This window comes from Rutilus rutilus (assembly GCF_951802725.1).
Source record: "Rutilus rutilus genome assembly, chromosome: 6".
Lineage (NCBI taxonomy): Eukaryota > Metazoa > Chordata > Actinopteri > Cypriniformes > Leuciscidae > Rutilus > Rutilus rutilus.
This window is the reverse complement of record NC_140214.1, coordinates 29,427,457-29,454,163: the sequence shown is the minus strand read 5'-3', so window position 1 is coordinate 29,454,163 and position 26,707 is coordinate 29,427,457. Positions and strand designations below refer to the sequence as shown.

The following is a 26,707-nucleotide window of genomic DNA, read 5'->3' as shown; positions in this document are numbered from 1 at the left end:
GTGAATTTCAGAACGGTCAGTTTTGGTCCACTTAATCTCAGTGACTCGCGGTCTTGTCACTGCATTTTCTTTTTACTGTCTGAAAAGTAGAAAATTCTTCCTCCCGTACAAAAGATATGAGGTTTGCTTGTTTTGAAATATTTCAAGCAGGTTTCATCAGAATAATGCACATCTCCATTGAGCCCTTGAGCAGTGGTTCTAAAATTATTTGCTCCCAGATTTTACTTTGGAAATCAAGATGACCCAATTTACAAATAAAATAGTTCATAATAAAAAAGTAAGATAAAAACGATTTAATTCAATAAAATCATTATTATTACTTTATATTTAATTGCACAGTACAATTGTGTCGGCCATCATTGATGTCCTGTTATAGTGCTTCAAACTCCAGTCCAGTGGGTGGCAGAATGACATATTTTACCTACTAATGCCAAACAGTATGGCTGTTTGGAATGGCACACTAACTTACTGCTTACTGCCCAGTACACAGTGCATACTGCCTACTATAATTTTAAGAATAGTGTTTGATATACAATATGCAACAAATAATGTTTCAGAGTAGTTTGCTACAGTGTTGTCAAATGACAAACATTGAACATTAACTCAGTACCTTACAAATATGACACCTCAAATGTACTAACCATTCTTTTTTTATGTGCAACCCTGAGTGTAAACCCTTTCGACTGTCCTCACCAACAGTCTTGATTTGACCGATAAAAATTCAGTTTGTTGGTGTAGTCAAGTTGATTTGGTGAAATTAAAGGTTTTTCACTTAAAATCAGTTGATTACATTTTATTTTGCTCGACAATTAAATGTACACTGAAAAAATGTACTGGTCTGATTCAAGTCAAACATAGAATTATCATTATTGAATCAAATTGTCTACATTAGGCTAGCTAAGTGTAAGGTATAGTTCCTTACATGAACACCTATACCATTTTTTACTGTGTAGAATACTTCAATTATACATAGGTAAAAATAACTCAGTATAGCTGGGGTTTGATAGATTATGCCCCCATACACATTCGTTAAATATGCTATATAAAAAGCATATAAAGTTATTGATATGTAGCCAAGTCAATAGGGGGCGCTGTTGTGGGTATCCGCAGAAGGTGCAATTTGCCTTTATATACACCAGTTCCCATGAGTAGAATGTTGCAATGCCTGAATCGTTTGGCATGCAGGTGGTTGTTGGTCGTTGGAAAATCTGCTTTAAATGCGTTCATGCTGGTTATGTTGAGCTGGATGAGCGGTGGATGCTGAATGGTCGGTACAGCATAGCATATGCAAATCGCACCTTCCACGGATACCCACAACAGCGCCCCCTATTGACCCGTAAGCGGTGTGGGAACTTATCATTATAACGGGTTCTGTTTCAAGCCAAAATGTGCGTCTTAAAACTTATGGCCATGATCACATCGCGCTGCAAATGAACTACTATGGATACACTTGGTGCATAGATCATAAACCATTACTATAGTTTATTCTGGGGCAGTTTTGTCTCTGGTTAACTCGGAATGAGAACGCAAAAAATTTGAAGAATTTAAAAGCTTAAAAAAAAAAAAAAAAAAAAAAAAAAACACTTTAATTAAAAAGCTCTCGTTAATTTACACAGGGTTCTACTAAACACTGATGCCTTCTAGCATTTGAATTCAGCTTGTGACACTCTTCTCTATTGAAGCATTAAACTCTGTTTGCATCACAGAATCATTATTTTCCTGTTTATCACTGTGAAGCTGCTTTGAAATCTATTGTACAAAGCGCTAAGCAGGCTAAAGACAACTTGATTGGACTTGATTGGAAACGTGCCAAAAGTAGCCTACAATTTATGTGCTACTAATGCTAGTGTTTACAGAAACACTGCTTGTTCTACATTAACATGTATATTATTCCCCACCTCCAGTTCACTGATGCCACACTCTTCACGAAGATGAAACGTCACATGGAGCTTGTCGCGTTGTGGGAAAATTCTCATACAATTCACAGTACAAATATCGCATACTGCAATATAGTAGGAGTTGTGTGGCAGTATGCCATTCCGAACATAGCTTCCATACCGATTTCAGTGTTCTTGAGTTGTATGTAGCAGATGCTGGCAAATATAGAAGATCATCCGGGTATTCCATGCATACAAAAAATTTGCATACTACACACAGTATACATACTGGATACTGCAGAAATAGTAAGAGTAGTATGACAGTATATGCCATTTCAAACAGCTTATGTGAAAGATTAGTATTTATAAATTCACAGTGTTCATAAAACAGTATGTTAAAAGTACCCAGATGACCTACTATTTCTGGCATGAGGCCGTGAGAGAGGATTTGGGAATGGCAGTGAAGCATGCAACTGACACTGGTAGGTCACATGACAATGGCAAGCAAAGGCAGTTGAGGCCGCTACAAGGGATCAAGCTTCCTCTAAACTGTGGTTTCGATTCCGTGCTGGTCGAATTGCAGCATCTAAAATTAAAACTGCATGTTGCACTGATCCAAAACAACCATGACAGAACTTCAACAAAAGTGTGTGCAATCCTGAGTCATACAAATTCACATCAAAAGCCACTACCTGGGGATGTAATCATGAGAAATTTGCACGACACAGGTTTCTTCATAAATCCAAGTGTGTAATTGTTGTGGTATCAGTGTAATTGAAGTGAAATGTCCATTCTGTGTGAAAAGTGACAAGTTAGACAGTGTATCTTACTTGGAGAAGGACAGTGAAGGGAAACTGAGACTTAACCGAAATCACCAGTATTTCTACCAGGTGCAGACTCAACTTGGGGTGTGCAAACTGGAATCTGCCCATTTTGTTGTTTGGACAGAAAAGGATTTGCATGTTGAGCAATTCATTTTGTTTGATGAAGAATTCTGGGGTATGATATGCCAGGAAAGCAATAACATTTTCAACACAGCCATTATGCCAGAGTTAGTTGGCAAGTTTTACACAAGGCTTTCATTTACCACGACCACTGTGTCCTCACAACCTGGAATATTTGCCTCAGCTGAATCACATGGCTCTGATTGTGCTGCAAGTGCCAGTGACCAAGAAAAAACCTGGTGTTTCTGTGGCCAGGTTGAGTTTGGAAAGATGATTGTATCTGAAAATGCAAAATGTCATATTAAGTGGTTTCAACAACTCATGCATTAATGTAAAGATTGCTCCAAAGGGAAAATGGTATTGCCCACAGTGCCAAAAGCTACCTCAGTCTCTGCCAAAAAAAGGAAAGAAACCTTCAACGCAATAAAACAATGTTTAGTTGGCTACTGTGAAGTTTTGCACTTCAGGCACTTTGTTTTAATGTAGGTTAAATTATATTTAAATCATTTAGAATTGTGACAACAACAAAAAAAAGTTATACTCAAGTTACATACAAAATTGTGTTTACATTTAGTGAACCTTTTTTTTTACCTTTACTAAATCTATGCTCTGATGATAGTGATATGCTGTATGTTGTCTTCCACAACAATACAACAGCAATGACTTAATGACTGTAAATTAACAATCATTTATAGATCATTTTAGGCTAAAAAATATACTTTAGTCAAAATCAACTACTGATGGACAAAAGTTCACCAGAGCACAACAGACAAGTCCTATCTCTGGTACAATACCCATCACTATCTTTGCACATCAAGAAATCAATGGGCAAATTCCCCTCCAAAAAAGTATATTTCTGGCGCACACAACCAATCACACGCTCAACATGAATCCTGATGTGGGCAATTTTCCTTGTGGTTTCTAAGTCAACAGGAGCTAACTGTGACTTTCCACGAGTGAAGGCTGGAATTTGTACATGAGCCGTTCTACAACCTAAAGTGGCCTGAATATTAAAGTCACGGTCAGCAAGAACTAGATCACCAGGAAGTATGTTGTCCAAAAAGCCACCGTTTTCTGTTATGTATGTGTCACATGCATTTGAAATGTAGGAGACTGTGCCCTGGGGTGTAATACCAATCAAGAATTTAACTATGTTATGGTGCTTGTAGGAAGACCATGTTTCTGCTCTGGCTGTAAGGTTAGACGGACGTTCTATAAAAACCTCAAAACACTCAATAATAGGTCATCCTTTTGTTAAGGTCAGACTTTGTACCTGGAATACAATGAAAAATACAGCACATTTTAGCTCATTTTAAGAACGATGAGAATAACATATTAAGTCATTGAATATGAATTATATTATGTCAATGTCAGCTTTATTTATGTAGCACATTTAAAATAGCCAGTGTCCTACCAAAGTGCTTTACAGTAAAATAAGCAAACAATAAAAGCAATAATTGTTTTTACTATTTACTATTAAAAATATTATTATATCATTACACTAGAAAATTTGTTATGAGCCGCTGCAATCAACATTTCACTTACCTGACAAGAAATGTGCCGAACAAATCCGGATGTTGTCCAGATTTTTCCCTCGTAGATCCTGGTTGAGCTCTGCCAACCACAAGCGCCTCCTTTCCTCTGATAACTTCTGGCATTACTCTCCCTGGTTTTTAATAACTTTTGGAAGTCGATAATATTCCGAATGTTTTTCACGGTCTGTCCTATTGGTACAACCTAAAACACGGCAATATAACCATTTTCCTTGACGACGTTCGGGATATACTTCAGTGCCTGTGCTTTGTTGTGATGCGGAGTGCCTCCAAAACGGCGACTTCCGGTCTGATGATGCGTCGTGAAAACCCACTATACTATTTTCCAAAAAAGTTTCAGTTTAATAACAATGTAAATGTGGTGTAACAATCAAGTCAAAAAAATAAATAAATAATTCTTATACATCTTAATCATTATTTTCAGAAAGGTTCAAATATATTTTCAAGGAAAAAAGTATTTTCACAAATAGCATGAATTATTACGTTTTTGGGAAGTCACACCCTGTCATCTTAAAAAAGTCTAATTATCTGATATTCGGAATGAGATCTGATAGTCAGAATGAAACTGAAGTAGCAGCGTATCATTCGTGACATCCGAGTTTAACAGATTATCGAAAAAGAAAAAACGTAGGTCGGGAGTGTTTGGATTTTGAATGGATCATTACAATACTATCTATAGCATACATTTAGAAAATAGATGAATGTTCATTTCCTGCTGACTTTAAAAGAGGTATTGATCTCGACACACACTGACTTCTTAAGATTTGTTGACTTTCAAATATTAATATGCAGCGATGCAGTTTCTAGAAACAACTTTTTCTCCTCAAAGAATTTCATCCTTTGACGAGCCTTTTCAGGGCAGATACTGTATATCACCCTGACATTTCTGACTTCATGACTTAAAATACGAAAATGAATTTAAATTCAGAAATTAAAACCATATTCAAGTCTAAGTCAATGTATAAATTGCATTCGTAATGTATTTTAAATAAACTGATGGATGAGCATCTCACCATTGATCCTTATGTCATTTCCTGAACTTCCACTCTATGAAAGTCGACGGGAACCTATATTTGTTTGGTTATGGACGTTCTTAAAAAGATTTTCTTTTGTGTTCAGCAGAAGAAAGAAAGTCATATTAGCTTGGAACGACATGAGGGTGAGAACATGGGTGAACTATCTCTTTAAGTAACGGTTTCGGATGATAAGTGCATGTCACACCACCTGTCCATGTTGACATCTGCCGAATTGACTATAGCTTCAACCAAATGATAGATGAATGCGTGGCCAAATACCATAGAGTTTGATTGGATGCATGGCCTTTGACATCAGCAAAAAGATACTTTGCATTTTAATTATTTGCATTCAGTGTCGTTTCTTCCCTGCTGTCTGTGATCCAATCAGATCAGACTTGCGACCCCTTGCACTTTTATGTTTTCTTCCAGCATTTTAGCATGCCATCACTATGGTTGAATTTCTGCGTGTACCCATAGTGAACCACACTGACACACTGGAAATCTGGTCACCTTATGTGGCGAGTCACGCTTGTCTGCGAGATAGAAACATGAGGACATTTACTTCACAATGCTGCTGTCAATCACGACCACGCAGCACTCTGGAGCAGCAGATGGTTTCGCAGAACCAAAAACAAATTCATCTGAACCCCAGCAACCGAGGTAAATAGCTCACACGCTTTGAACAGACTCCTGCTGCCGTGGAGAAGGATGTTGGATAATGGGCTCTGTCCAGGGTGCCAGCCTTTCGAGCGCCGCATGTCTCCATCTCCTCAGTGCTCATCCATCACACTGGGAGCGATGACGGAGTGGAGGACTGAGGGAGGTCACTCTCCTCATCGTTATTCGCCTGCTGATAAGTGCCAGCGCTCGTCTCTTGAGGACCGCGCATTTAGGGCACTAAATTTGCCACAAAGAAAGTAGGAGGAGACCATATGCCGTCCGTCTTTAGGGGTTGTTAAGAACCTCTTCACACACTAAGGTGTGATGGAACGTTGAAGGATGAGTTGGAATATGCCATGTGAATCAGGCAGGAAATAATGTTTATTAATGACCATGTGATTGATGTTTCAGAACGCAAATCTGATTTTGGCGTGAATTTTAAAATGAATCTCAGGAATGGGAAAATTGCTCTCCATTGACAGATCAATACATATTTATGTATTTCAGCAAATTAATTCATTTGAATATCCGTGTACACCTGAAGCCATTGCTAGCTTGTTCGCTTCACCTGATGTCTTTATGCTGTAGATCTGGATTTCAACTGGAATGACACATTTGAAGGAATAGCAGCACCTCTGCTTTCAGTGCCAATATAACTTTTAATGGTGTACTTGAGTATTCTCTTTCAAAACTTACAGGACTGGATTTAAAATACATTCCCTACATTCATATTTTATATATATATATCTAAAAGTAGGGGATGAATTATTACTTTGTCTTGGTGTAATTGTAATTGAAAGCAATACAAAAGGGATGTAACATGCATGACTAGAAGTGTAATTGTGACCAAACATGTTCAGGTCGCGTTTCACCCCAAAATGAAGGGGACAAAAATGTAGTGAGATATATATATAATGTAATGAGAATCATTTGGTGTCGGTAAGATGTTTTAATGTTTTTGAAAGAAGTATCTTGTGCTCACCAAGGCATTTTGATAAAAACAGTAATATTGTGAAATATCATTACAATTTAAAAGAACTATTTTCTTTTTAAATACTTTAAAATGAAATGTATTCCTGTGATGCAAAGCTGAATTACTCCAGTCTTCAGTGTCACATTATCCTTCAGAAATCATTTTTATATTGCTGCTCGAGAAATATTCTTTTATTATTATCAATGCTGAAAACAGTTGCTTAAATAGTAAAAATAGTAAAAAAAAGATAATTGCAACTTTTTATCTCACAATTCTGACTTTTTTTTTCTCAGAATTCCATGATATAAAGTAACAAATGCGTGTCATAATGTCAGAATTGCATGATATATCATCCAGTTCTGACCCCATAACTCACAATTGTGACTTTATATCATGGAATTCTGAGGAAAAAAAGTCAGAATTGTGAGATAAAAAGTTGCACTTATCTTTCATTTTTACTATTATGTGATGGAAAACAAGCTTCCATATCTTGATGTGTTATTGAGGAGTTTCTTTAGATTGACTTATATGCAAATGGTAAGTTTTTGTTAACTTAACATTTTCTATTGCAGAGTTGGGATCCAGCCAACCATAATCAGTGTGCTACAAAAACAAAACAAAATGTTAGATCTTTTTTTAACTAGGTCTTTTTTGCCTATTTTATTTAATTCAAATATGGCAGAATTGATAAAATTGTGCAAAACTTTGTTTAATCTGAACTACCATTTGAACCAAAGACATCAAATATATACCATGTCTATGAACAGTAATGACTTCATATCAAACAGCAACAGTTAAATTAACTTCTCAGCGAGTAAAGCAAAACATCAATGGCAAAAATAAATTGGTTTGCTTTCTAACTACAAAGTTTCGCAGCTTCGTACTCTTTGTAGAACGGCTGTTTGGCACTAAAAGTCTGCAGTGTGGTGAGTATTCTCTGTACCTCGGAGCTGGACAGTTTGAGCCTATGTCGGAGTAGGCAGGAGAACAGATCTAATGGCAGTGGTCCAGGAGGAGACAGTCTATTGACCCGGTATCGGATCTCCATTAGCTGCAGCAGGGCAGAGTCTTGAGATCCCTGAGTGTACGGATAGTCCAACTGTAGGATCAGGTCCTGGATAGCCTCGGGGTCAAAGTGCATACTGTAACCAAACAGCTGCATGCTGTTGATCTTCATGTATCCAAAGTTCTGGGAGGAATCCATAGCTTCTAGAGGCTCGAAGTAGACCGTATCGTTCCCCTGAGAGGACTCGGTCCGAATGCGGCTCCTCAGGTAAAAGTGAACAGTCTCAAAAAAGCTCTTCCACCGGTTGCCTAAAGTCAAGGTCCAGTTGAAGCAATCCAAAGGAATGTCCAGCTTGGTTTTCTCCCAGTCCGGGTAGCTGTTTTGATTGATGGGCATAGTCCAGCTTTCTGAATGGCTACCGCCAAAAGGGTTGACGTAGACGGACAGCGCGGGCTCTAAGGTGGAGTTCTTGGTCATGCAGATTTGCAGCGAGATGCCCAGGAGCATGTGGACACGGTTGGATTTGAACTTGTTGCTCTTTAGCGTAAGCAGCATCCTCTTTCTCCAAGACGGGTCGAACCAAACGTTGAGGCGCACGTCGTTGCTGACGAAGATTGCATGTGTGGTGATGCGGCCGTCTCTGTGTTGCAGTAGGTAGCGTAGCTCCAGGTCTTGTAGGTCCGTCTCAAAGCCCAGGTAGTGGTCTGTGGGGTTGGGGACGGCGTATTTACAAACTCCATGACTGAGAACGTAACCTGGGTTGCAGCTGGAGCAGCGGGTGCGGTTGTCCACGGAGCAGGAAGCGCAACGGTGGCCGTCACCCACTTCGCATGGGACGACACCCTGGCACGAGGGGTTCTCGTACGGACAGGCACAAGTCCGTAATTCCTCCGTGTAAAATCCCAGTTGGTTATTCTCACTGCAGTACAGGATGGACAGGGTGAACTGTAGCCAGTAGCCCAAGGGTCTGGGAAAACCAACAGTAAACAAACAAACAAAAATGTGAGGAAATAATTGTATAGCTTGTAATGTATTCAAATAATTGCAAAGATCATAAGGCAATGATTCGCAACAAACGGTGACTGCCAATAGACAGTTTTGTTTAGCAACAGCACTAATTGGTTTCTAACCTTCAGCTCTGGTAATATCTGCCTTTGAAAGCACTGGTAGGACAAAAGTAATCCATTAGTGCAGCAGTAGCCTCAGAGGCTGTAGTGGGTGGTTAAACAATAGATTAGTCATTAGTCTTTTATACTCGCTTGGAGATCGGGCTTGGCTAAACAATTGCGCTTTCAAATCAAAATCCAGTAGTGTAATACTCATTCAAAGTGTTTTCACAATCTCAGAGGTAAATTAAATTGCTCAGAGGTTACCCCTTCAAAGCTCTATAGATTGATCGAGATTTTTCTTATGTTTAATTTATGTATCATCGACACATTACATAAAAAATAGACCCAAAAGAAACCATTGTTGGTTTTTAAAACTTTTTGATGCATATGGACCCCAAATATTGATTTACTCACTCCCATTTTTGGGGGTGTATTATCCCTAAAAGAAAAAGTCTCTATTGGTTGTCTTTTTGATTACTGTCTAGGAGAAACAACTGAGATATTGCAGGGATCATATTTGTGATTCCCTATGGGATGGGATAGAAAAACATACAATTTCAGCTAAAACTAAATAAATCTGGAACTTCTTCAGTTTAATGATGCACAAAAATTCTGAATTCCTTATAGACTAAAACTTTGCAGCTTTTCATGTAGCTTCATTTGCATAGCATGCATAATTATACAACAAAAAATTAGGATTCATGGGTATAATGTGTGCCTATAAATACATTTTACCTCTCCCTTAGAGACACTATTTTGGGCTGAATGCGGCATCTCTTGCTGAGGCTGAAGAGCTTGTTAGCAGTTCGTCGGGTCTTGGAGAGCAGGAGGCTAACGCGGCTTTCTAGCTGCCTGTAGCGTTGCTGTAGAGCGATGTCTGTCCTCCACAATTGCTGGATTCTTGATGAATTTAGAGCGCTCTGTGTTGGTAATTTACCCATGAAGCTCTGGAACTCATCTGATGAAAATGGAAATGTGAATTAACAGCATTTTTGTGAAGATTTTCAAAATGTAGTTGTCAGCAAAATACAAAATACTGTCTCAGCCTCAGACATAAGCCCACGGACCGTTGGTTGACTGGTTGAATTCTACAGGATTTCTGGGAGACATGCGTGTCACGTTCTTTAACGGTCCACATGGAAACAAATATGTTGTGAATCCAAACTCCCTCATCGAAGAAGAATGCCGTCATAATGAGCGCTTATCAGGCTCAACTAAACGCTGGGTTTTCAAAAATATGTAAAGTTTGCGGCATTAAAATACATCCAAGAGTTTTTTATTACTATAAAAAGTTATTTCAGTACTCGGGTGTCGGTCCGATACTGTGCTCATGTACTCGTACTTGTACTTGTAAAAGTACCCCGATACAACCGCACCCGATACCACTTTAAGGGGCCGTTCGCATGCGCGTCACTTCTATTATGAGCGTGATTGCCGCGCGCCTACATTTGAAATAACGAATTTGCATGCACAAAAAACACGATATGTGAACGGCCCCTTATAGCCTAACCTCTCATCAGTTGAGCAGGTAGTTTGCCGTTTGGAGATATTTTAAGATAAGCAATGATGAAAAAAGTAGAGTAGACTGCAAACTGTTCTCTGCTAAATTGTCAAGAGGAGGGGTGAGAAATAGCTCCTTTAACACAAGCAATTTGATTATACAAGTTGAATAGGCCTATTTACTTTGTTACAGTCAGAAAGTGAAAAACATCTGATGAAAATAAAACATTGTTAGAAGAACTGTAATGGTAGGCTATTATTAAATACTCATCTCGGTACTTGGTATCGGCAAGTACCCAAATGTAAGTACTTGTACTTGGTCTGAAAAAAAGTGCATCGGTGCATCCCTAACTGTAATAGTGTTCGTCTGGTTGCTATAGGCCGATTGTTTTGTATATTGTAACACAATTTTTTTCTTAGAGCAATCTTTAAGATAACTGAAAAAAAGAGAAATGATAAATAATTAATACAAATGTACATGTAATACAATGTCAATTTAAAAATTATTTTACTTAAATTAATCAAATCAAATTGTATATTTTCATGAGTAGCCATTGTGTTATTTTAGTATTATTTATAAACTATTGTAGGTTTTCAGTTTTCATTTTAGTTTAATATTTTGTCATTTAAAAAAATATATATATTTCTGATTTTTATTTTATTTTATTTTATTATTTCTAGCTTTTACATTTTTATTTCAGGTCAAGTTTTAGAAATAATATTACTAAAGATATATTAGTAAATATTACTGATTATGATTATATTAATTATTTGTAATAGTTTAATAGCTTTGGTTGATAATAACTACACTGGTATCAGGTAATAAGTGGGATAATGTACAGTCAGTATTCCAAAAAAAAAAAAAAACACTTTCAGAAGAGAATTTTTGGTGAGGTTCCCAAGGAAGGGAGTCTTGCTGGTTAAGCAGTCTTGCGGCCTAATGGGGACACCAGCACCTCATGAATGGAGGGGACAAGAAATGCTCCACAGAGAAAAAGAGAAAATCAAGATGTAATGGCACCTGAGTCTTGAAATTCCTGGTTCTCCTGTCTCCAGGCCTCCCTCATGCGCTCCAGGTAGCTTTCCTGGGAGCGGATATCAGCCTCGGGGCAGTTACACTGGGGAAACTCCTTGCTGCATTGGCACCAGCAGTCATTGTCTTTGCACACAAACTGGCCTTCAGCATTGCAGCCTATGTAACCTAAGGCAGCCTGAACAAAGCTGCTACTTAAATAACTAGGCAGAATAGCCTGAAGTCCTGGAAGGAGAAATACAGAAGTGTGAGGTCGACCACACATGCCTTTGCTTTTCCATGGCTGAGAGTCAAAAGGGCCTCAGTCTCGTCAGTTGCTAAATCCTCTAATCTAATTAGCAAGCACAGTCATCTATCAACATTCAAGTTTTGTGTATAATTAGCAGGCTAATTAGACAACGGCGGCATCAACACTTTGATCATGTTGCTACCATGGCTCATCAAACAACCACAACCTCGGGAAAACACTTTAGAATTTACAGCAGAATGAGGGGAAGTGTTTTATGAGGAAGTGTGGGATTGTATATCTCCCTACCTTGCAACTGAACTTTGTTCTCCTGGCTGTGAACCAGAACGGAGCTGACAGAGTCGAGGTTGTCATAGTTACTGCACCCCAAAGGGCCGGTCCTTGTCTCAGTTACCTGGAGATAGAGAGAGAGAGAAGCAATTATTGGCTTTGTCTAATAAATTGATTAAAGCGGCTGGTGAATATTAAATACACCTGGACAAGTGGGTGAGCGATTTTCAATGTAACCATCTCAACAATCAACACTATTTATTTGTGGATTTCCATAAAAAAAAAAAAAAAAACTACTAGAGTTTGCCCTCATTAGAAGCAATTTTAACTTGATTATATATACAACAGTTCTTTCTGGTTCTTGAATCTGATTGGCTGAGAGCCTTTTTCAGCCGTGCGATATTCCCCCAGTATCAGCATTGGAACCATTTCACCGTTTGTATCACTCCGCTTGCAACATTTCTCGCTGAGAGTGTTATGGCAAAACCACCATCATTTTACAAATACTACTGTTATTGTGTCACGGAATGTAGTTTTAAGAGTTTTTTAGGTGAGAATGTAGTTATTTAGATCTCAAATATGCGACTTACATGTAAACATAGTGCATATTTAACAATTTGTTTTGGCTCGATCATGTACTCGCCAAAAACAGCTTCCTCTTGGCAGTCCTACGGGACTTTGCTGCTGGCTCTTATTTGCATAGTTTAAACATGAGGTATTATTCATTTTATATATCATAAGCGGGCAATCTTTGGTCTTATTAATCTTTTAGGCCTACTTTTTCCAGAGCAAATTGATTTGGCCAAGGGCAAAGTTAAGTTTCATAACTTTATATTTAAATGAAATCCTATACTAGCTGCTTTTGTACTTTTGACTGAACTGTTTATTTCCTATTGTACAAATGTCTTATACTTTTGTTTATTTAAATATTATTTTTCAATAAATAATATTTTTTAACATGCCGTATTTGGCATTGAGAAAGGGTACGTTAGTGATTGTGATTTCGACTTCAGTGAAAGTTAGCTACGTTATTGCACCATTAGATGGCTGCAAAGACTGTCTTTAAGAGTGAGTCAAGAGCAAAGACTTTTACAGTACATTAAATGGGACTTAAGGTTGTAAACAATATGACGCAACTTGCATTGACTAGAGCTGTAATGTAAAATACTCTGAACTGAAAAGGACAAAGACATCGCTTTCCTCAACCAGACATTCAAACTGACATTATTTATATACACTTATGTTAAATTTGGTCACACTTTAGATAAGGGTGCAATTCTCTACTAACTATTAGCTATGACTTAATTAGAGTTTGTAAGGTAGCTGTTAAAGGTATAGCGGAGGATTTTCACGAATTTTAGAAAAGAACCAGAATGATTGACACTTAGGAGGACCAATAGTCTTGATGATCCACCCGGAAAAAGAAAATCCTCCACTATACCTTTAAGTTTAGGTATTGGGTTGGATTAAGGGATGTAGAATATGGTCATGCAGAATAAGGCATTAATATGTGCTTTAATAAATAATTGTGTTCTAATAAACAGCCAATATCCTAGTAATATTAATGCTAATAAAATAGTTAATAGTGAGAATTGGACCATAAAGTTTTACTAAAGTGTGTGTGTGTGTTTGTAAAAATATATATATTGCAAATTAATGCTTTCTAATTAATTTGCAATAGAAATATTGCAAAATATTTCTTTTCTTTTGATCTTTTTAATCATCAAAATTATTCTTTGGATCTTTTCATCTTTTTAATCATCAAAGAATCATGAAAAACTCAGTCCACCATTTTTTTTTTAAATCAGCACGACTGTTTTCATCATTGATAATAAATGTTTCTTGAGCAGCAAATCAGCATATTAGAATTATTTATGAAGGATCATGTGACACTGAAGACTGAAACTTTTGAATATATTACTCTTTTTTATTTTTTTACTATGTTTAATATTTTATATCTGAGCATAAATTGTATTAATTTTTAATTCATTGTTTTCAACTCAAATGTAAAAAAACCCTCCTAATATTTCCAGGTACTCCATGACTAGTTCTCATTCACTTCACTCTGTCTATTTTCTGTTTTTAAATATTATTTAAATCATTATCTTTTTAAAAGTTTAGTAAAAAAACAGCACTTTTTGTACTTGCAAAAGCAACAAACTATGTAGTTCTACTTCTGTTTGTGTAATGATGCAATAGTTGGTTGCATCTGGTCCTAATTTATCATGAAACTAATTAGGTTAACATCACTGTATTTAATTAACATTTTTATTATCTTTGCGCAGCCTAGAGAGCACTGTTTGTCTCTTTATTATGTGATGGCATAAAACTATGGATTTTATTCAGCAAAATAATGTAAAAGCTGAGATAGTTTATCATTTATGTAAAAAAAAAAAAAAAAAAGCTATAAAAAGTATTCAAACGACATGAAGTCAAGGGCAAGAATCAGCGGAGTGTGAGAGAAACAGAGAGTGAAAAATCACAACTTCATTACACCCACAGCAGGCTCTTACGCTTCTGGAGGGAGATTCATTAAATCCGGAAAATTCTCTCTGAGGTCCGAGCCAGCTCATTGTCCCTGGAAAGGCCAAACACACAATAGGCCTGTTGTTGCACTCTGCATGTAATTGTACATCAAACAAATAAATGAGGAATTTCGTATTCTGAACGTGGTAAAATTACAAAAATATAATGTTTGTTGTGAATATGGAGGAAGGGAAGATTTTACTTGTCTGTTCTTCATGCAAAGCTATAATTTAATGGCTTCAGCATATACTGTAGGGTGAATTTTATTATTATTACGTGTGGGGGGATTATATGACATTTTACAACCTGAACTAACTATATGCTCATAAAAAAAGCTAATAAAAAGGTAAAATCATCTGATATTTTTAAGGTCATATGATGCTATTTTTAAATATTGAGTGTAATGGAGTAAGTTAACATGCTTTAATTGCAGTTCCTCTATTCAGGGGTGCGTTTCATTGTTAGCCAACTATGTTCACAAGTTCCGCCTTTATCAGCATAGTTCAACGAGTCTGTGTTTCCCGAAACCATCGTTCTAACGAACATTCGCAAACAGCATCGCAAAGTTGTGTGGTTGGAACGACAGCTCTCAACCTGTGGTTAGAAGCATAGTTTCTAGTTTGCATGACATGTGGACTTAATTAAATCCTTATCTTGAGCAAAATAAGCAAGCTGACATTCAGTATAACCTGTGTCTTTTATTTAGAATACATACAAATGTCATTTACGTTTGTCAAGAGATTTAAAGCACCGTTTTTGAAGACTGCGCATGTGCGAACGTGTTCTAGTACGTAAGAACAAGCCTATGATTGAGTCTGGAAATAAAGCAAAATAACTGAGAAAAATTAGAAATAGTCCTCAGATGCCATGTCTGTATTTTATAGCAAAACATCTAGCGTTAATTTGATCTCAAACAGATTCATTAAAAGAAGTTATAACTCCACCACGTGCGTGACATCATAAACCAACGTGGCTGAACGACCACTTTGTGACAATACGGTTTCGAGAAACAGTCGTGACTAGCTAGTTGATTTCTTCAATGATGCATCGTGTACTATGGTAGTTCAGCAGCGAGTTACGTCGTTGTTCGGGAAACCAGACTGGGGTGCAACTATATAGCTCGTTGCTTAACTACCATAGTACGATGCATCAATGGAGAAATCAACTAGCTAGTCACGACTGTTTCCCGAAACCGTATGTCGCAAAGTGATCGTTCAACCACGTTGGTTTATGACGTCTCGCACGTGGTGGACTAATAACTTATTTTAATTAATCTGTCTGAGATTGAATTAACGCTAGATTTTGTCATATAAGCTACAGACATGGCATCTGAAGACCATTTCTAATTTTTCTCAGTTATTTTGCTTAATTACCAGACTCAATATTTGGCTCGTTCTTACATAGTAGAGCACGTTCGCACATGCGCAGTCTTCAAAAACGGTGCTTTAAATCTCTTGACAAACTAAAAGACGTAAATTACATTCGTATGTATTCTAAATAAATAACACGGGTTGTACTGAATGTCAGCTTGCTAATTTTGCTAAAGATAAGGATTTATTCAGTCTACATCTCATGTAAACTAGAAACTCTGCTTCTAACCACAGCTCGAGAGCTGTCGTTCCAACCACACAAGTTTGCGATGCTGTTTGCGAACGTTCGTTGGAACGATGGTTTCGGGAAACACCAAATCGTTGAACTATGCTGATAACGACGGAACTTGCGACCATAGTTGGCTAACGATGCTTTCGGGAAACGCACCCCTGGCACATGTTGATTTCTACAAAGCCCCTCCTTCTGAAAAGCTCAGAGTGCTCTGATTGGCCAGCTGACCCAGTGCGTTGTGATTGGCCACACCTCCAGTGTGTGTCAGAAATGTGAAAGCACCTTACCATAATCGCAAGCTTCAGCTTCCAAGGCGTTAAGCAAATGTAAACACACAGTTAATAATGTCAGTGATCAGTTCGAGCCCGATTCTGAAAATGCGGACGATCAAGCCGATTGATCGAATCCAAGTTTTTCACACTGTTTCACAGTGGTAATTTGTCTTTGTAAATAGCCTGTGTTGTACTCTCCCAGGTTCAGGAAACTGTCCTCTGTAAAATGTGGGTTGTACTGCTGCAGGAACAGCTTTATAAATACATCTTAACGTATGATTCCTAAATTCATCCATTTTTGAAAGACCAAACTTCACATCAGACACACAGCATATCTCTGACATGAAGCCTCGTCTTCTTTCTTTGCGTATGCCTTTGGGCGAGCATTTTGCTTATATTTTACATTGTGACGTTTGAGGAAGACTTCGAGATTTAGGAAGGTCTGTTTGATAGAATAAATCCCTTTGTGGGACACTGCTTTGTCACGTTGCAGATATGCTTAAACATTACACAATAAAGGAAAAGGAAAACATTAAAAAGCATCATATGACACCTTTAACTATTTCCCCGCCAGCGTTTTTTTTTTTTTAAGTTGCCAGCCGCCGCCAGCATTTCTGATCATTTTCACAAAAGTTTCATGGATATCTGAACATGCAATATATCAAAAGAAAGAACAAAGCCTTTTAAACAATCAAAAAAAAGTTTGATTCTAGCTTAATGAATTCTTTTTTTTATCAACACTTGAATTCAGACCGATGATCAAAACACAGATGGAGTAGATCGAGTCCATCAACACCCACAAAACTTCACAGTCCAATAGCTCGTCCTGGGTCGACATTTCATTCAGTAACATTAGGCAGTTTTGATTATGCTGTTTAATGTTGATGATCACGTTTTTTCACATATATGTAGAAGCAGAAAGCAAGAAGCAGAAACAAGCAATAGCTTATGTACTGTAATCATATGCATATGATTACATAAGCTATTGCGTGTTTCTGCTTCTTCTTCACGTCTTTTTGTCAGGAAGTATTCTGGAGAGCCGGTTCACTTATCGAACTGAATCAAACTTTTGTTTCCGGGTTGATGACGCAAGACACACACCTAGAGTAGCACGTCAGACTCAAAAAGAACCCAATAAGCCGGTTCAACCAACTGTGGAAGTTTGCCGAGGATTACTGAGGAGTCTGAGTGAGTGAGTTGATGATAATATGCAAGCCTGTGGCAATAAAGTTTTATTAAAACCTGCAAAAACCTTTCTGTCGAGAGATGTACAGTACATACATTTTACTTCAGATTATATTTTAAGTTGTTAAGCAGAATTAAGGAGTTTATAAGACTGGTTTATTCTTTCTATATACTTAAGACATGTAGATCATTTCCACGTTTGTGCATCAATGTCTGTAATGTGAAACTTTTAGAAATCTTATCCAAGCTCAAGTCGTATCCGACATAAAGGATTCGCGAATGAAACTGTGACCGCAAACACCATTAACTTAAAGGTTGTATCAGTGATTTCAGGCCCCCCCCCAAAAAAAATCACATTCATCTAATCTTTCCTAACGATCCGCTAGCTGCCCGCCCCATAAGCATGCCGTCAAAAAAACGCGTCTCTGTAGGCAGCCTAGGCTCTGAGATCTGCACACAAAAACAATTGGTTTCACCAACCACTCAAAACCAAAACAAATAGTGTTCCAACCAATCACCGACAGGGGGAGGGTGTTGTGAGGTTTTGTGCTCGTGTACGGCTGCACGTGAAGTCAGAGCTGAAGAAGAAGCTGGCTCAAAACCTCACAACACCCTCCCCCTGTCGTTAATTCGTTCATTTTCAATGCGGCTGAAACAGTAGCCTAGTGCATCCCACATTTTTCAACATTAACATTTTAATATAACATTATAGTCATTATGGCCTTTAGAAAAATGTTTTTTTGAGGAGGTGGAGTAGTGCACTATAGGCCCCTGTGGCGCGGCCTAAGCTTTTGTCCTTAATGCCATTTTTTTTCCTTGCATTACTTTTACTTTTATACTTTAAGTAGTTTTGAACCCAGTACTTTTACACTTTTACTTGAGTAAAAAGCTTGAGTTGATACTTCAACTTCTACAGAAGTCTTTTTAAACCCTAGTATCTATACTTCTACTTGAGTAATGAATGTGAATACTTTTGACACCTCTGATGGTGGGGAAAGAGTCATTGGCTCAGAGTCATGATATCATTGCCTGTTTTAGATTTTTGTCTGTGTAATGGAGAAGTCACTGCATGTATACATGGCATTTTAATGCATTTTTGAATAAATGAATAAATTACATTATTATTATTATTGTTATTAAACCTATTTAAGTGTCACATCTTTGACCATTTGGAACGACAAAGGTTAGTAAATAATGACCGAATTTTCATTTTTGAGTGAACTGTTTCTTTCAAAGCACTGATTGACACTGAATGACAACATTTGCCCAAACATTGGGAAATCAATGCTAAAACAAATCTTTACTGGTGAACTTAAAGACACTTTGGTAGTGAATATGGATTTCCATTATATATCTAAATGATGGTGTCCCGTGATCATGTTTAATTTAGGAGCCAGAAAGCATCATGTGAAGGTTAATGTTGTTTGGCCTTTTCTTCCGCTTTACTGAAGAGTAAAAAACTGTGAATAATGTGACTGTGTTTAAAGCCTCTTTCCAAACACTCTGGATTTACAGCTTTGATTAATACAAAGCCAGAACGAGTATTTCACCCCTGCTTTCATTGTCTGTGTTAATATTAAAAAACTAATTCAAACAGCGAGAAATCACCACCTTATAAGAGAATCAATAACCTTAATGAATAACATATATCATTAAAAAAACTATTATTGCTCACAGACAAATCATTATTCTTCTGAACACATTTAATCCATTAATTAGTGTTAAGACAGACAATTGTTCAAAGCACCAATGAGGTCAGTTACCGATGCCATCTGTGACTATACCGAAGACCCAGCTAAACTAATGAGGCCAGTTGATTCAGCAGTGGTGCATCATAATCAAACCTCTAATTTATGCTCTCAAACACCTTTCGAATACCGTCCTCCCTCACCTGATCATCCATAAGAGAAACACTGAAGAATCATCCAACTAGCTCCATTTAACATCTCGGCTAACCTTATAATGCATCTTCCATACATCTGTTTTTGTGCCTCAGAGCTCACTTCATGCTAGATGCAACTAATGAGTTGAATTAGTCAATGCAGAAAGAAATCTTAATGGAAGAGCCAGGCTGATCCATCACTGTGATGCATGTTGTGACTAACACCGACAGGCGCTTTGTCCTCATTAATAGCAATTTAGCCCGGGATCCTCTTAGCAATCGGGCTCAGACCCCAAAACAGTTTGCCTGACTGAGATTGCAAATGACTGAATGTGGCAGGACAGAGTTGGAAATAGCCTTTGAATTGAAAACTGCTGTATTGGATTAAGTCGCTGCTTTACTGATGACTGCTTGAGACTTTTTCAAAGGAAACCTTGGGTCATTCATATCTGAAGCACTTCAGTGGTTTAGGCACGGATTTATATTTAAAGGCTGTACTTGGCACGGGCACTTTAAACAAAGCCTGCGCAAATGAGATCAGTGTGGAGTCTATCACGAACGCCGCAGGCGCAAGGTTACGCTGCTGATAACTGCGTATTGAATAATGAACTCACCTTCGAGGCAGTAATGATTGTATGCAAGTGGAAGACGTTTGCTCGTATGCATCGCCTGCGGTTGTATGCGTGAATCCAACATAAATTCAGGTTGAACATCGTTCCAGGTTTTCCTGCGTTGGTACCAGTGAGATAAGTTTTAAGTTGCAAAGAAACTGACTTAAGGCTTCAAAACTAGAGACTTTTGCACAATACGAGTCTTCTCTGAATACTACTGTATAAAGATGAGAATCGTAAGGAATCAGTTCTAGTTATGATTCCTTTATTGTTCCTTTAATGATTATTTTTTGTAATGACTTTTTAGCAGTTACTATTTTGAATGGAACGTAGGTAAAGCCTGCTCAAAAAGGAGTTCAATTTCACTAGATGATGACGTAATGCGCCAATTGCCGGAACTTTACATTTGTTTTCTCTCCTAATCTGTGCTCACATACTGTATTTTTATATAATATATGGCTGAATGTCCAATAAAGCTGTTCTCATTTGCATATTTTCTCAGATAATGCAATGAGTATGATATAGTGACTGACTAAATGTTAACCAGTAGTCCAAAAGCTGATTTGTCGCTGGTCGGTTTTTTTGAAAAAGTAAAAAAAAAAAAATCACTAAAAGAGTGTGAAAAGTTTGTTAAATTGGCAACTGCTTTTTATAAGCGCCAAGTGGCCTTAAAAATGTGTATCGAATGGCAATACTAAACAAACAAAAAATCTATTGATATAAAAATAACATTGACAAAATCATAATGCTTATCTATAACTAACATGTTGTCATATGCACAATCAGTCAATTACTAACTAGTTTTAAGAACAACTAAATACAGTAAATTCAGCGGTATGCGTTTGATTCAGTAAAACAAAACTGGTTTGTGTATATATAACAAATATATATAACAAACTACATTGGTTGTGCTGTATGTTTTTGATTCACTTAAAAGAACCAATTCAAAAGAGTCATTGGTTCCTAAATCAGGCTTCACTGGTTTTACTGAGATTTCATTCAGGAAAGAGACTACAGTCAGTGATATGTTTAAAAATAAATTGAACTGATTCAGAATAAGGTTCCCCAGGTGTGGCCATTTGCTCCACAGCAGCATTTCAATTCAGTGGCCACAGCTGGCACAGCATCCTAAGGTTTAAAGAGACTAAAATACAGTGTAGAGAAAAACAGCAGACAACAATCATGTGGCTTCTTTTTCACTGATAGATCGGCCGGTCACCATTTAAAACATGCTAGAAAAACAGAACAATTCATGACATTAAATGTATATCATTGATACGACGCTATGGGTGGTTGGTTTGGCATGAGGGAAAACAAATCCCTGTTAACACAGTTATCCATTGAGATTTCCAAATCAGTGGCCATTCAAGGAAATAAAGGCATGCCTGTTGTTCAGTGGATTTCCTTTTTAATTGCTCCCTTGCTGACTTGGATAATGAGTAATGAATAAGCTTTCCATTTTAATAGTACATGGTATTAAGATAAAATGGTCTGTTGATTCAAGTTAAACCTCCAAGACTTACATTTGGATAAGTATGGCTTAATGAACAAGGATATTTTGCAAAATAATACTCTTTCTTTTGCTACAACAGAGTCCATAAAACTAACCTACAACATAGAGGAACTTATCACCAAAAGACTTGAGTCCTGCGACATGGGATTAAGCAAGGTGTTAACATGTCTGGTCCCAAATCCCCTATAAGAGTTAAGGGACCCTAAAAGAAATTAGAAACAAAAATTTATTTGAGGCTCCCGTTTTTGGGGGTGGGGTGTGTGAAGTCCAAAATTGGTTCTTCCAGGAAGGTCTAAATGTCCCGGTGCGGCACATGCAGTTTTGTGAGGCTGTTACAAAATGGGACTGACACTGCAGGTTCTCTTCTTCACATTAAAAATGAAGTTACGTCTTTAATTATTGACTGTGCTGATCAGTCAGTTTTTTTAACAAACAGTGTTAGGTGTAACTCTGTAATTTAATTACTTTTCCCTTGAAAAGGTAAAGTAAGGGATTACTCTTATTTTTTTTCTGTAGTTACAGTTACTTCTGATGTAAGTGCATTAAATACTGTATAGACTATAGTATAACAATTCTATATAAAACAATAGTGGATTTAATAATATTTAATGTAACCTTCTTCCTTTAAATATTTTGGTCAGTTCAAGAATAATTGATACAATTTTATATTATTTATGCGAAATAATTAAAAGAGTGGTTTCATGTCTATCCTTGTATTGTTCAACTGGTCGAGGTTGATGGGATTTAGGAAGTAATTAGAAACAAGTAATGCAATATTTTTTTAGAGAGAGTAATTAGAACAGTAATCGAATTACTCTGTTAAAGATGTAATTAGTAGCTTGCAATTAATTTCATTTTAGAGTAACTTACCCGACGCTGATGACATACTATAGCAGGTTGATTAGGTTTAACGATTAGGTTTAATCAAAGCTGCCAAAAAGGCAAGTCCACAAGTAATTTATACATTTTAGTTGATTACAAAATGGTAATTTAATATGTAATGGGGATTTGAACCCAAAATCAACCTATGGCCCAATAAAACACATATTCCTCATGATCAACAAGAACATTGTAATAAAAAATAAATAAATAAAAGAATTAGTATGTGAGTTCATCGATATTTTATTATTTAATATTAGTTAAGCAGGATTGTGTGTGTTGGATACGCTACTAAGGCTGGGCGATATAGCTTTTTAACATTTTAACAATAATCAGTACATAGATATTTTTTGCATTTGCTCTCAAAAAAATTTCAAATGTATATTTTTTTGCCCCCCATTAAAAGGCATGATCTTCATAGAACAGCTTGTATACAATTGTCCAATACATGGCATGTATTATTATATTTTTGTCCCGTTTGTTACCATGTTTATCACTGTCAATCATAGCATTTTCGAATTCAATCCCAATCCCACATAGAATTCAATAAATATGGTTGTCAGTCTAGATATTTTGCAGTGTGTAGCTTTTAGCATTTAGAAATACAAATTGGGTTTCAATTTATTTTGATGGTCCCTTTAACACATTCAGTTAAATATTTATAATAAAGTTGCACCTACAGTACATGTCTGCTAACTCTCATTAGAGTGTCAGTAGAGTATTAGTAGACTGCTAGGGTTAGGGTTAGAATAAATTGACATGTAGTTGCAAAGTTACTTATAGTCAGTAGAATGTCTGTTGGAGAGGACCATCACAATAAAGAGTTAGCAGATCTTAAGCAGACAGTAATGAGAGTTAGTTGTCACGTAGTTGCAAAGTTGTAAAGGTTGCATGTAGTTGCAAAGTTACTTAGGGCCCTTTCACACCTACCTTGTTTGGTCCGGATTTTTCAGACTTTTCAGTTTGATCCAGATCAAAATTACAGGTGTGAAACCTCCCGCGGACCACGGTCCGGACCAAACAGATGAAATTTGGTCAGACGAAAAGAGGTAGTCTCGGTCCGGATCAAATTGAACAAAGGTTTGGTTCGTTTCTAGTGTGAAAGCATTTTCTGTGTGACTTTCAGACCATTTACAGGAAGTTCTGGTGGATCTCGCAGGTTTGCTTGCAGTCTTCTTCTCCTTTCCTGCTGGCGACGATAAAATGTTCACACAACGAGGACGTTCATTTGGCGAATTTGGACTAGCCTCGAGTATAGTTGGTGCTGCAGGTAGTAATGCCGTAATAATAACAGTATAGTGGCAATGATATGCGTCTGTTTATTCATTCTTGTCAAAGTTACCCGCCGAATTGACAACATGCTGATGTCAGACGCACATCCGTTTACAAACCAATCAATGTCAAGATGCAGCCCACATAGATGATGACGACAGGACGCAAAAATGTCATGTGAAGGTCTTAAGTGCGCTCGTATAATTGCAATGTGAAACCAAACCAAAACTTACCGAATGTATAAAATGTATCAAAACATGAACTTTGGTTCGGACCTTGGTGCGGACTTTCAGGTGTGAAAAAAAGTCAACAGAATGTTCAAAAGGGACCATTAAAATAAAGTGTTACCAAAAATTTTATAACAGGAAGTGAGAAAAGTGTGTTTGAAAACAGACACCTATTAGCTGTGACGGTCGTGGGATGAAAAAGGAGAGTGAAATTGGCTTACTGTCTTTATACAGTAAGAAAAACTTTTAAGATTATTGTGATAAACACAATATTCCCTAATTTTATACAATCAGCAAAGATATCACAATAATATCGCTAATATATATGTATCGCCCCAGCCCTATATTGAAGCATAATTGATTTTTGCGTTTATTTAGCCCTGATCGAGTGCCATCACAGTTCAAACCCTGGTCGGTTCCATGGGGGTCGTACCTTAATGGCGGTGGAGGCGATCTGGAGGTGATGGAGCTTCCGGAGCGTGCTGTCTCTGTCGATGAAATAGGATGCAGCCAGTTGGTGGAGGGCTTCGAGGGTCAGCGAACCAGCTGTAGCGTTGGAGGCACCGCCATTCTGCTGACCTCTGCTAAGCTTGCTTTTGTCCACGAAAATGGTCAAGGACTCCTCGCCTAATCAAAAGCCAGACAGAAAAGATCATCTCAGCTGGAGAAGCTAATCAACCCTAATCATCTACAGCATGAGTTCGGCTCGCCTCGGCCCGTCGGGGGCCCACAAAGCTATGGAGCTCTTCTCCATCTGATGCGTCAGCTCTCATTACACGCATGGTACAGATGAGAGTATCCTTTATCTTTGAGAGGGATCCAATGAAAATCAATTGACTCAGCTGGTGGGTTTGTTTGGAGAGAATAAACGCCTACGAAATAATGGTGGAGTCAAAATGTGTCCCGTGGAGCATTAGCCAGACCTTCAATGGATCCCCACTTTCAGCCTCAGTCATGGTATAAAAGCGGTTTATTTATGGAGCGAGATATTGACGAATGAGAATGTCTCTTTTGAAGAGGTGTGTACTGTAAACAATCTCTCGGTAGGCAAGGTATAAAAGACTATGCAGAACCAAAGGACTACAACTCTGCAGTATATCTACAATTGAAGATGAGTTAGAAGAGGGATGAACACCAGCTAAACAAACAGGGATGTACCTTTCCACACTCTTCATCTTGCCTCTGGAAACTGACAAGGCAGTAATAGCCTACATTTTACTTTGGCAAAAATGTATGTTTTTACAACAGAACATAAAACATTCAAAGAAAAGAAAGGAAGGTGCTTAGTTATATATAGGGGAACCGATTAGACATGGAAAAGTGGGAAATACTCCACCAGCACTTCTTGACTTTTTGAGGTTAAGTTACTCAAGAGCATCTCAACATACGCTAAGGGCAGTGGTGGACAGTAACAAAGTATTTTTACTGTACTACTTAAGTACATTTTTCAAGTATATGTACTTTACCAGAGTATTTTTATTCTGAGGAACTTTTACTTCACTACATTCCAAAGAATGAAATCATACTTTTCTTGCTGATCAATATGATGTACGTACATACATATTATGTATCTGCATCCACTAATCTTCCTTACTGACTAGTGTTGGCTACTTGACAATTCATAATAATTCATGATGTCAGGCCCAGCAACCCCACCACCCCAAGGTATTTTTAGCAGTAGGATTATAGAAAATATTTACATATAAAATTATTAAATATCGATCAGTACTTTTTACTTTTAATACTTAAGTACATTCAAAATCAAGTACTTTTGTACTTTTACTCAAGTAAAATTGAAATGGAGTACTTACTGTAGTACTTTCACTGGAGTAATATTTTATGCGGGTAACTGTACTTTTACTCAAGTACTCAACTTCGTCCACCACTGGTTAAGGGTAATGTTGTTGTTGTTGTCAAAATCTATGGTTCCATGCATACCTGGGCATTAATATGCATTTTCTGTGATTGAATCACAATCAGCAGACTTATCCATATCCACAGCCAAAAGCCAGATGAAAGACGGATTTTGATTGGATCATTGTGAACGCATTTGGAGATCTTCTGGAATGGATCAATTTACTGAAAATGAAGGTGTAAACGCAAATGCATTTTCATTATCCTCATGCAGAGATGAAACTAGTATATGATGAGGTCATGGTGGAAAAAAAATCATGAATCATTTTCACATTCAAGCACTGAGGTCTTGCTCTCACTTAATTCAATCAACAATTTCCAATTATGTTGAATTATTTCACCGAATTACACCTGTAATCTTCTTTTTCTTCACTTCAAACCCCTAACATCAAACTTACTCAGAGATTTTGCAAAAAAGAAAATGCAAAAGAGAAAAAGGGTTACACTGTATGTCAATGTGTTAAAAACTTGGTAGACAAGTCTAAAAATTATGAAAATGATACAGCAAGGAACATTGTATTGCCAGGTGGAAAGGGAGCATTAATGTAACTTCTATTAGATTGCTTTAAATGTATTGTGTTGCCTATTGTAACAGTGGCTGTTTCAGAGGAACGAGAGTGGGATCCAGATGCAGCA

At 37.3% G+C, this 26,707-nt stretch overlaps 1 protein-coding gene across 1 annotated transcript in view; it reads right to left on the bottom strand.

Annotated features, from left to right (window-relative positions):
- Positions 1-7,661: 7,661 nt before the first annotated feature.
- The window catches only part of brinp3b (bone morphogenetic protein/retinoic acid inducible neural-specific 3b), a 35,707-nt gene continuing 16,661 nt past the window's right edge, over positions 7,662-26,707 (bottom strand). The window contains exons 4-8 of the mRNA XM_084412383.1: positions 24,591-24,784; positions 12,207-12,312; positions 11,660-11,896; positions 9,874-10,096; positions 7,662-8,996 (exon numbers count right to left, since the gene is read on the bottom strand). Coding sequence (XP_084268509.1) covers positions 7,880-8,996; positions 9,874-10,096; positions 11,660-11,896; positions 12,207-12,312; positions 24,591-24,784 — 1,877 coding nt within the window. The 3' untranslated portion in view covers positions 7,662-7,879. The remainder of the gene's footprint in view (positions 8,997-9,873; positions 10,097-11,659; positions 11,897-12,206; positions 12,313-24,590; positions 24,785-26,707) is intronic.